The sequence below is a fragment of the Gossypium hirsutum genome, chromosome A02 (genome assembly GCF_007990345.1).
Source record: "Gossypium hirsutum isolate 1008001.06 chromosome A02, Gossypium_hirsutum_v2.1, whole genome shotgun sequence".
NCBI lineage: Eukaryota > Viridiplantae > Streptophyta > Magnoliopsida > Malvales > Malvaceae > Gossypium > Gossypium hirsutum.
This window is the reverse complement of record NC_053425.1, coordinates 30,958,568-30,971,572: the sequence shown is the minus strand read 5'-3', so window position 1 is coordinate 30,971,572 and position 13,005 is coordinate 30,958,568. Positions and strand designations below refer to the sequence as shown.

The 13,005-nt window shown below is 32.3% G+C and overlaps 1 protein-coding gene across 1 annotated transcript; it reads left to right on the top strand.

The window, feature by feature from the left end:
• Positions 1–521: 521 nt before the first annotated feature.
• Positions 522–1,039, top strand: LOC121210823 (dynein light chain 1, cytoplasmic-like). Its single transcript, XM_041082509.1, has 2 exons — positions 522–710; positions 866–1,039. The coding sequence occupies exons 1-2, from the start codon at positions 537–539 to the stop codon at positions 1,037–1,039; spliced, it is 348 nt and encodes a 115-aa protein (XP_040938443.1). The 5' UTR covers positions 522–536.
• The last annotated feature ends 11,966 nt before the right edge of the window (positions 1,040–13,005 follow it).

The following is a 13,005-nucleotide window of genomic DNA, read 5'->3' as shown; positions in this document are numbered from 1 at the left end:
ATTAAAAATTAAAAATTAAAAATTTAAAATTTAAAAAATTAAAAATTAAATATTCAAAATTTAAAAAATTAAAAATTAAATATTCAAAATTTAAAAAAAATTCCCAAAAATGATAATCTTAACACAAAAATTTTGAAAGAAAAAATAGAAAAAAATATGTTAAAAATGGAAAAAAATAAAAATTAAGCAATAATGACGTTTTTGAGAAAAACACCACAAAAATTTAAGCTATTGAAAATGCCGCAAAAGGCCATTACTTTACAAACAAAAGGGAAATCAAAATCCTGCTCACACCCTAAAAAATAACTTTTGGTTATCCGCTCCTTACTCCCTCTTCTTCTCAATAGTGAACACACTTCAATTCATTCACCAAAGCATCACCTGATAGAATCATTTCTAGTTTTCCATTTTTCATTTTTTTCTAAAACAAAAACCCCATTGTTGCAAACTGAAATTTTATGGAAACTGAGTCTCTTCCTTCTCTTTTTCTCTTCTTTTGGCTTTGGAATTTGAAAAATGAAAATGAAAAAAACAGGATGAGTACTGAAGTAGCTAAGAGAAGCACCACCGAAGCTCTGACGGTGAAACAACGAAAAACCGTTGAATTGAAGCCTTCTCTGGCGCTTACTGCAGAACCCAAGAAAGATATCATCAAAAGCGTCGACATGAAAGATGACATGCAAAAAGAGGCCGTCAATATAGCCATTTCCGTTAGCTCTTTTTCTCTACCTTACAAGATTCCTAATTTTTATGGCTTTTTTATTGGAATTATTTTATAGGTTTTCTTCGTTTGATCTTGATTTGTTAGTAAATACTGTAGATTTGTTGACTTGGAGTGATTTTTCCTTTTGGGGGTTTTGACTAGGCTTTCGAGAAGAACAATGTAGAGAAAGATGTAGCAGAGTACATTAAGAAAGAATTCGACAAGAAACATGGACCTACTTGGCATTGCATTGTTGGTCGCAATTTTGGTAAACCCAAATTTCCATTAGATTCAATTTTCATGGAAAATAGAGTCCAAGATATCTTTTATTTTTAAGCGATGCTATTGTTTTTACTTGAAAGCAAGCAATGTCAAAAACAGGTCCCAACAGGACTCTACTTCGTTCACCTGGTCGCCGCCACTTTTTGAATTTAACTGGAACAAAAGCCAAACAAAACAATGCTAACAATGTCTCTAAGTGCAACACTGTCCTCACTTCTCTCAATGCCAAACGAAGGTTCTGTCATTTAACTTATTGCTTTGTCCGAGTCTTATTTGATGTCTTTGTTTATATATGGTGTAGTTTTTTCTTTTCTATTTTATTTTTAATTTCAGAAGCAAAAAAAGAGAGGAAAAAAACTGGATTTAAACATAATATTTTTGGAAAAAATATAATTTAAAGAATTTTTTACTTTGCATTTAGAGAAAAAGAAAGTATGATTTTACTTTTGAGTACACTCCCTTTGGTTATTTGTTCATAATTAATCAATTATGTGGTTGTGGACACCAAGTTCTGTTCGGTTTAAGTTGTTTCTTATTTGACTGTGATCCATTGATTTAGCTTTGATCCAAATTGTCTGGCGGTTGAGAATTCCGTTATGACACTGGTCTCTTTATAAAAACTCTAAGGAAGCAAATGACAAAGAAAAAATAGACTATAAGCACATGAAATACCTAATTCCAATTTTACCCACTTTGGCAGGTTCTATGCCAATGGAAGGCATATCCTGTCTGCTGGCCAAGATCGCGCTTTTCACCTTTTCTCTGTAATCCAGGTTTGCATCTATCGTCGGAAGAGTTTTTTTTTGACATGCATGAAGTTTCTGATTGACCATTGCAAAAACTTTTATGCATCCCAATGGCCTTTGTGATAGCCCTAAATTGACCCTAGTTGGAAAGTGGTTTCGGGACCACGAAACCGAGTCTTATAAGTAATTAAAAGTTATATTCTGTGTTTATGATGTGAGTAAATGCATGTGTGAAAGTTTCATGCATTAATTTGATCATTTTTATGTGAATTTATTAAAATGGACTTATATGAAACATTGTTGGAAAGTGATAGGTTAATCTTACAATGGTCTATTAGTACATGCATTGAAAAGAGTGGTTTTGCATGTCAATTTACCCATAATAAACATAGTTGCCGGCCAAGAAATGATAATGCTTCACTAATTCAAATTTAAAATAATTTTATATTAACAAATGATTTAATAATTGTAATAAAATGAATTAAATAAAAGAGAAGAAAGAGGATGGTGTTCATCTTCTTCTCCTACCTCTCTCAAAGCCGAAACAAAGATGAAAAATAAGGGAAAATTTACCTAGAGCAATTCAGCATTCATCTTTAGCTATTAGGAGATAAGCTTTGAATTTGTTGATTTGGTTTTATAATATGCTAAGTTAAATTGTGGATGCACTCTTGGTAATGTCAAGAAAGTTGAGATTTCTTATGGTGATTTGGTAATATGCCGAATGATTAAGTGTTAGAATTAGGGGTTATTTTCATATTGTATGGAACAATAGGGGAATGACTAGAATAGGGTAAAGATTTTTGGATGAGTAGTTTAGAGGCACCTTGTACATTCGGTCAAAAAAAAATTGAGTTTATTTAGAATGTTAATTTTTTCCTCTATGATTATTTTCCTTGCATGTTAAATGGTTCTTGATAGGAGCGAATGAGTTATGAAAGTTTTTATAAATGTATGAAGTTCAAGGTGCAAAATTTTAGTCTTGATGTTATGAATAATTCGGTTGACATATGGAGAATGGGAGTTGTCATTTAGGTTAAGATCAAAGGAATGATAAATAGGCACTAAAAGGTTAAATGGGTGAAATTTAAGGTATAAGAACCTATAGGTAATTACATAGGTAATGTTAAAAAAATTAATGTGGTATAATCGGCCATGTAGAGTATATCCTAGAGATATTATATTTAATTCCCTATAATCGGCTAAATGGGTGATAATGGTTTATAATGTTGAATTGAATTATGATTATGTACATTAGAATTAGATATAACAGAAACTATGTGAATTTGGATGTAATATTACATTCGACCTAGAGGCATTAGATGAACATTTGTGGAAATTTCAAAGTCTTGAATAATGGTGATTGTAAGATGATGTAAAAATCATTGAATTATATGTATAAGTATTTAGCAAAGTGATTAAACTACCGAATTTAATTATCCTAGATCAAGAACCCAAAGGAGGGGAGTCAAGCAAAGGCAAAAACAAAGAATATTGAGTAGACGGTTGGAAATCATTTCGAACTATATAAGGTAAGTCCATAAGCTTTCATGAGATTGATTATACATATATATATATGCATTTATAATTGTGGCCGTATGTGCCAATTGAGTTAATTAAATTGCCTTACTATAAGGAATCGATACTAGCACTATGTGTACGTAGTTGAAAGGCACTATGTGTGCTGATTTGAATGTTAAATTCGTGATTGAATTTTCGGGGCACTAAGTGTGCGGTGTATCTTGGCACTATGTGTGCGAAAATCCTTGTGCACTATGTGTGCGAATTCGGTTGATGGTTTAAGTAGCATATGGAAAGCATATAGTGTTTGTGCTATTAATCGAAATATCAAAATGAGGCCTGAAACAATTATGCATGAGTGTATATAATTTGACATTGTTTTATACATTGAGAGAAGGTTTTAAAGCATTTGGTTGGTTGATAGTTGATTTGATAGTAAGCCTTGGCCTATGGTTGGGGCAATAAAATATGTGAATGTAACATAATTCGGCATGACTGAAATTGATTGATTTTATATTATTTTTCTCGTAATCTCATATCAACGGTATGTATATTATTGCTTATGACTTACTGGGTTGAATACTCATTTTTTTTGTTTGTTTGTGTTTGTTTGTTTTCTATTTAGATTTCCTTGACCCATTTTGCGTGTTTGGATCATCGTCAAAGTCATCACACCAGCTTACAACGTTTTTGTATCTTTTCTTAGTTATATAGGTGAAGATTACGGCATGTATAGGCTATTATGTTTTGTTTGAACCTCAATATGTAAACTTTTAGCCATGCGAATATGGCTTAAATGCTAAGTTTGAATTTAGCCTTATGGGTGCTTAGTTATAAAGTTCAGTAGATTTGGCCTTGATAATTCGGTTTTGATGGAGTAATAGTCTAAGTCTATTTGATTATTATGCCGTATGCCATGGCTGATCATATTTGGTGTTATGTATGTCAAATTACTAGCTAATCCATGGAAACCATGAAATAGGTAAATTTTACCATAAAATAGATTCTGACAGCAGTAGTGGTGTGAATTTGAAAAATCACTAAAGATAGTAGAAATGGAATTAAATAATGAATAAATTATGGAATCGAAGCTTGATGAGTCTATTTTCATATGGAAGAAGTAAAACAAATATATGAGCTATATTGTATGAGATATTTAAAATTTTGTGAAACAGGGCCAGAACGATTTCTGGATCCCCTATTCTGATTTTGGAAATTCACCATAAATTTTACAGAGATAATTAGAAGTCATTCTTTATATTTATAGATTCCTTATTGAGTCTAGTTTTATTTGAGACAAACGGAATAGTCATTGAATCTCTGTACAGGGAGATATCTGATTCGTAATACACAGAGGTCAGAGTAGTCGAACCCTGAAACAGGGGACACTTTAACTAATAAACTTTACTAATTGGACAGACCAAAAATTCTGGAAACATTTTAGTAGATAGATAGATGAGTCTAGTTTCAGGAAAAATTTACGGAATTGGATTTTGAGTTTCAGAACTCGAGATATGATTTTTAAAGCAACTGGGATGCAGTTAGCCAACTTGTCTAGAAAATTTTAAAATGAATTGCATGAGCTGTTTAAGTAATAAATTAAACCCGTTTACACCTTGTGTTCGACTCCAGAAACGGTCTCGGGTACGGGGTGTTACAGCCTTTTTAATCAAAAGGTTTGCATGTAGTTCTTGAGTGTTTTTTGGTGGCAATGATATATTTAAGTAGATAACACATACCCCTCAATTTGTTCATAATGTACCATGCGTGTTTAGTACAATGTTCAATTCTTCAAATCTTCTTTTGATGGTTGTACAATTACACTACGTTTACAGGCAAAATATAGAAGGAAATATTACCATGTTCATGCATTGATAAGTATATGATTTTAGATTTATCATTATCAATGCAATCTTCAGGCTTTTTATTCTATCTCTTATACTGATCATTTATGTTTTAAATTAATTGATATGCTTTTCCATGAAATATTTCCTTTCTTAATCTTTGTTTATTTATTGTTTTTGTTCATTTTTTTAAAATTTTATAATGGGAGTTTTTGTTATTGGTACTTGTGTGACAACCCGAATTAGGGCCTAATCAGAATAGTGGTTTCGTGACCAAAAATCTGAGATAGAAATAATCGTTTTATAATTATTTTGGGGTTTATGATATGATTTCATGATTTCATGAAAATTTCGTGATGAAATTCTGTGCATTTCGCGCTTAAGTTGAGATTAGGGACTAAATCGAATAAATTGTAAAACTCGTGTTTTAGAAGCTTTTGGTATGAAATTGCTTTGGGATATTAACTAGGAGGTCTTAAATAGCAATTTGACCCATTCTTAAGTTATGGACAAAAGTTGGACATGGAGGGAATTTTTTGAAAGTTTAGTAGTAAGGGCATTTTGGTCATTTGTATATTAAATGAAATAAAATGGGAAAAATAACACAAAATTGGTTATCATCTTCATTAGTTGCTGCCGAAAATTGCTCTCCTCCATAGCTAGGGTTTCTTCAACTTTCAAGCTTTATAGTAAGTGAATTCAAGCCCCGTTTTTAATGTTCTTCACATTTTTGAAATCCTCGTAGCTCGGTTTACTTATTTCTACCATTAGTTCAAGTTAGGGTTTATGTTTAAAAATTTACCCATGAATGATAGGCATGTATTTTTTTGTTTGATGGTAGAATATAAATGTTTGAAGTTAGGGGAACGATCTTTTCTAAGCGATTTTTAACGAAAACGAGCAAAACAACATAATCGATAAAAATACCTATTGTTCATAACTATGTGTTAGAGTGAGAATTTGATGTTGCCATAGAAGAGAAAAATGATCAGTAGGTCATTAAACATAATAATAAGGGCTGAAATTAAATTTCCGAGCCTTGGGGCAAAATCGTAATTTTGTAAAAGTTAGGGGGCAAAAATATAATTTTTGTATAATGTGATTTTTGGATTAAAATAAATAGTTTGAGTGTTAAATGAGCTAAATATGTTATTATAGATCAAGAAAGGCGTGGAATCGACCTCGAACGGGGAAAGGAGAAAGTTTTGGACTAAATTGCAAAATTCTCATATTTTGCACCGAGGTAAGTTTGTATGTAAATAATACATTAATTTCATTTACATTTTTATATTTCAGCCTATTATATATATTAGCTGATGTTGAAGTATAAATCGACTATTGAAAGAATGGAAATAAGTAATAGAGAGAGATCCCGGTTGAACATTCGGAAAAATCGAATAAAATAGAGGGAGCGTAGCTAGGTCACATGTATGGTGCCGAGTGAACATCATGTATACAAGAAGGCTACGAGATACTATATAGTAGCTAGGTCACATGTGTGATACGGGATGTATCCCATATAGACAAGAGAGTTACGTGAGAGATAAATGTAGCTAGGTCGCATGCGTGATTCCAAGTGAAGGACACCATGTAGACAAGAGAGCTACGAGACAAATCGTCTAGGTCGCATGAGTGGTACTAAGTGTTCACCATGTCTACAAGAGAGCCGAATTAAATGAAATATGATGGTGGGAATGTGTGCTGAAACCATCAAGTATTGAGGATTAATCCGAATTGTTTAACGTGATGGTTTTGTGGTGACATTGTAGTCATGGACCTACACTTGTGATGTATGAAATGTGGTGAAAATGATTTGTGGTATATATATAAGTTAAAATGAGGTTAGTATAAAGAATGTGTAAAAGAATGAAATTAGCATTAAAACTCATTAAAAATTGTACAAAACAAATTAAGAAATATAGTTTATATGCCTAAATTTCTTATTGAGTCTAGTTTTAAATGAAACAGGTTTCATGGTTATTTGAATTGTGTACTGAGAGAAATTCAATTCGTAATGAATAGAGGTCAGATCAGTTGAGTTGTGTAACAGGGGAAACTTTAACTAATAAACTGTACTAATTGGCTGAACCAAAAATTCTAGAAAAAAAAATTAGTAAGAAGTTTTATGAGTCTAGATTCAAGGAAATTTTAAGGATTTGAATTTCGAGTTTCATAACTCGAGTTATGATTTATTTAGTGATCATGACGCAGGAGGGACAGCTTGATCAAATTGGAGTAAACAATAAAATTAAAAATATGACATAATTGAGTTATGTTGTAAACATATTAGATTTCTTATTTGTTATTTATATACTTACTTACTAAGCTATAAGCTTACTTTCCTTTCTCTCCTTTGTCTTATAGTGTCATCCAGCTAGCACAGGAGTCAGAGATCGTAGAAGATCCGCCCGCACTATCAATACTCTTGGTATCTGAACTCAACATTTTGAAATATGGCATGTATAGCAGACTTAGTTATTTTGTTACGTGTCATAATTGTCTAGGTTCAAATTACTACTTATAGTATCAAACTAATCATTTTGTACGAAGCCTTTGAAGTTGGTTTGTATTGTTAATGGCATATGTTATAATGATCAAATTGCACGCCATATTTTGTTGGGTTTTGTTTAATAGTATATACTATAATTTGTTAATACCTCGTACCCTGTTCTGGTGACGGATACGGGTAAGGGGTGTTTACAACTTGAATTGACAATTATTTTTGTAAGATGTTAGTATCCATGTATTATTTTGTGTGTAGGATTTTACTTTTGCATGTTGGTTCTTTGATGCAAATCTGATCTTCAATTAATTAAATTGTCTGAACTAAATCTGGGTGTGAATATCATATAAACTTTGCTTTTTTGTCTGATTCTAAGACCTGCTAAAATCCTTTATTTATCTAACCTGCAATTTGAAAGGAGCTTTGGTTCTTGGGTAAACTGTACTTATTGTTTGCTTCTATTCTCACCCTCTATCCTTGAATTTCTAAATTTACATGCTACTTCACAATTAATATAATTTTATAATTTGTTGGTAAAAATTGTCAATATTGTTATGATCAGGATCAGCAAAGCAGAGAGTTGTCTCAAGGTCACATATCTAAGCGAGCCAAGAAACTAAGAATAAAGGTATGGCTGGGGTGAAATGTTGGTACTTTTTTGGCTATGTCTTCATGTATTAGTCAGCTGTTCTAATTTTTTGAGTGAATTTTTGCGTTCAACTTAGTTTCTTATTTTCAATTTTAGGAGGAGGAACTGAAATTAAAGCCTATTATCGCATTGCTATATCCTCTTTTATCGTTTAAACTTAAATGAAAATTTGCAAACTGTCTGATTTTGCATGGTGGTATGTTGTTTGTTATGTCAAAGTGATATAAGTTTGGCTGTCTCTTTCAATAAAAAAGCTGAAATCAGGGAACGAAATTGGTGCAATGTGGTTACATGCCATATGGATACTGAACAGGCATATGTGTGGCGACTTCAAAATTTTGTAATTGGTGAGCATATCCTGAGACCATGTCATGAAAATCCAACTCCTGTAAAGGTTATGCTCTATCAAATTCCTACTATTTTGTATTTAGTTCCACGAGTTTTATGTATTAATATCTCTTTTCCTGCACCAAAATGTAGTGAATACATTCAGTGCTTTTTCTAAATTTGTCTATTTATAGAATATAGCCAAGACGGCTGATGTATTCATCTTCATTTAAAACATTAAGCAACAAATACTACTGATATTAAACTATTCAAAGATGAGAAACCCTGCTAGAAACTAGTATTTCATGAACTATACAAATTGTGACTGATGGTTTTTTTTATCTGGTTGCAGGCCTGTGCCATAAGCTTTTGTGGTAATTTTGTGGTTCTACGGACAACAGGGGGTTGGATTGAGAGATTCAATCTCCAATCTGGAATAAGTCGAGGTAGTTATGTGGACACGCCGAAAGGAAGTGCTCGTGATGGGGAGTCTACTGCTGAAGGGGCAATAAGGGAAACATGGGAAGAGGCAGGTGCTGAAGTGGAAGTCATTTCCCCTTTTGCACAATTGGATATTCCCCTTATTGGACAAGCTAGAATAAGCATCCTTAATTTACTTCTGTATCTCATGTACATTTATGTAAGATGTTTATGTATCTAACATCACTTTGTCTTTTTTGGAGCAGACTTATGTAATCTTCTTGGCAAAGTTGAAGAAGCGCCGATTTTCACCAGGACCAGAATCATCCGAGTGCTGTCTCTTTGAATTGGATGACATTCCCTTTGATTCTTTGGCATTTTCTTCCATTTTTGTTACTTTGAATTTGGTATGAGATTTTTCTTTTATTTGCATTTTAACACACATTTTACAACTTTTTACAAATAAGTCCTTTTAGCCATTTTCATCGAAAATCACTTAGTAATAGTCATTTATCATACACCAAACATACATTTCATACCATTAGACATCAAAATACACAAATATTCATCATGGGTAAAATTTTAGACCTTGATTATTTCTTAAATTAGTGGTAGAAATAGATAGATCATGTTACGATGATTTCAAAAACATAAAAATCGTTAAAAATGGGGCTAGAACAGACTTACAATTGAGCTTTGAAGCTTGGAAAACCCTAGTTATGGTTTCTTCTTGTAAAATTCAGCCATGGGAGGAAGATGGACAAAATTTGGCTTTTAATTCATTTAATTACCAAATTACTAAAATGCCCTTAATAAAAAGCTTTAGAAACATACCTAACCATGTCCATTTTTGTCCAACAACTTAACCAATGGTCTAATTACTATTTAAGTACCTCCAATTTAAAATTTCATAGCAATTAGACACCTATAGCATGTAGAACTCAACTTTTGCTCTTTTTACAATTTAGTCCTTTTGACTAAATTGAGTGCCCAAATGTCAAAATTTTCGAACGAAATTTTAACGAAATCATTCCATAAAATTGTAGACCATAAAAATATAATAAAAATAAATTTTTCTATGTTAGATTTGTGGTCCCGAAACCACTATTCTGACTAGACTCAAAATCGGGCTGTTACATCTAAGATTCTAAATATTCTTGGAGTTTGAAGGTTGCAATCTTAAATTAGAAAACCTTAAAGGGGAGTCATGATCTTAAATCACTAACTCTATGATTCTGAAAATCTTTAAAGTTTTAAGGTTGTGATCTTAAATAACAACTCAGGAGCCATTGCACGATATTTAGCCAAATTGGCTTCTTTCACCCCATACTCCCTCTTATTTTCTTTGCAACCAGCTCGGAATCAATAAAGAGAAGCAATTCACTTGCTACCAACTGTTGGCTAAATGCAACCCAAAAATAAGTGCCTTTATACTGAACTACTTTGTTAGACGCCTAAAACCCAAAGGAGAGATCATATTGTCATTCATTTCGCTTAGGGTCAATAAGTAGACTCTTACTTCTACTCCTACTCCTTTTTTTTTGTTGTTGATCCATCTACATAAATTGTCCAACAATTAGACTTTTCTATTTGTTCTGTGTGTTCCTGTAGTGGCAGTGAAACTTCTATTTTTGATATAAAATTAAGATGCTTAATATCATATTCATCAATATAATGACTTATTATGAAACATGTGTGTTCAAGAAAGTGTCTAACAATGCATTTATATTACATAAAGTAGGTCATATCATGTAAATATTGTAAAATATGTCTAGCAATATGTTCCCACTAAGTAAAATTATTCACATTATGTAAATGTGTTACCCATGATTGTTGTTGAGTTGTCAAAAGAGCACTCTGCCACGATATATAGACTTATTATGAAACATGCGTGTTCAAGAAAATGTCTAAAGTGCATTTATATTAAATAAAACAGGTCATATCATGTAAATATTTGAAAAAAAAAACATCTAGCAATATATTCTCGCTAAGTAAAATTATTCACATTAAGTAAATGTGTTACTTGTGATTGTTGCTAAGCTGTCAAAAGAGCATTCCGCCATGAAATTAGCTAGAATTTGAAATTTAATTTCTCTTCGAGGGAAATAATTTATACAATACTCTGTTAGCTCAATTTCCCACTTCTTCATTCTCCTAGTAATGTCCACCCTTGACAAGATATCCTTAATCGGTTGATCTGTGACAAATTCACCTAATGGGCTAGAAAATAGGGGTGTAACTTGCGAGCCGCTATTGCCACTGCAAAAATATCTTTTTTCTATTTTAGAACATTGCAATTTGCCACACTGTAAGACTTTAATGATATAATACACTGAATATTGTTGTGTTCCCTCCATTTTCACTAACACTACCACCACTGTCTCTTCTAAAGCTTCTATGTATAGACTAGGAACCTCTTCTAATTGATAACTATTGAAAATAGTTATATTTCATGCCTTAGACCTAGTTAATTTCCTACACTTAGGTAAATTTAGTTGCATTTTAGGATATTATTTTAGCATTTTTAAAACATTTCATAAGAAGCTTGGACAGTGCTTAAATATTATTATTTGTTACTTTTAATTGCATGTGGAAAGATTGTGCAAGATGTGAATAAAGAAATAAAGGAGTGAAGGTTTGCCGGGGTAAAAGGTTGGACAGTTTACCGACTTGTATACCGTGGCAATTCCGGGAAGATGTCCGAGTTAACACTCAATGCATACCAGTCTCAGCCCAATTCTACTTGTAGAAAAAAAAATCAGCCTAAAAAAGAGGAAAAATATCATGAGATCATGGGCTGATAACCACATACCCTAAAGGAAGGGATTTTAAACCAAAAAGAAAATCCAAAAAAAAGGAGAAGATATCTTGGGTTGTTGGATTTACCTTAGGGAAAAAGCCTATAAAAAGCCAAAAGAGGAAACCTAAAAAGACAAACAAGTGTGGAGATCCATAGGTGAACTAGAGGGTAGCGGCTGAGTAGAGAAGGAAAGAGAAAGATGAAGGGAGCATCTCTCAGCCATCACAGGACACTCTGCCACTGGAGTGTGAACTGGAGATGCGAAAGTTGTCTTCTCGACATTCTTTTGTTTTTTCTTAATCTGTTCCTCCGTGAGTTAGTTTGATTGAAACGATGTTGAATGATATTTTGGTTTTGAATTTTATTTTCCAACCCGTGAGTTAAATGTCATAGGGTTTGGATTACTTGATGAAACTTGTATTTTCTTCAATGGTTAAAGCATAGATCTGAATTAATTTAATGTTTCATTCAATTGTTTTATTTCTAAATTGTATGCGTGTAAGCCCTAGACATAGACAATTTTGCAACATACCCATAAACTAATTTAATTCTAAAAAGGTTGGATTAGTTGGACCAAAATTGAATGATATGAGTAAGTACTCGACAGATACTTGTAGTAGACTCTAGACTTAGAGCAACATTCATACAGAAGGACATAGTGTAGGGTACCGTATTAAAGACCTATAGACACAAGCAAGGTAATTTGAGGTTTCTGCTCTTGAAAGAAGCATACCACTTTAGAACTCTTCTGAGTAGTAGATTGAGTATGACTTTACTAAGGCATTATTGATAGAAATGGTAGATTCTTAGTAATCTCGACCTTCCATATCAACATCATATATACCTTATCCTTTGCTGGAGTATCTTTACCATTGTATCCTTTGTTGTTTACTTGTTTAGTTACATATTATTCATATAATAATTTTCTTAATTGCCATTGCATTTTTACTCTTACATTGCCTAGCATTTTCAATTATTTATCAATTGCACATATTGTTCACATTAATATTACTTTTATTTACCACTGCATTCTTATCATTATTTTTCTACAACATTAATCTAACTTTTTCATAATAACTTAACCATTTGTACACCTAATCCGATCCCTGTGGAGACGATCTCACTTACCACTTTATTACTTGATCCAGCGTGTATACTTGTACAATTCACATATCATTTTCACACGTGACTCCAATCGAGGTGACATCAA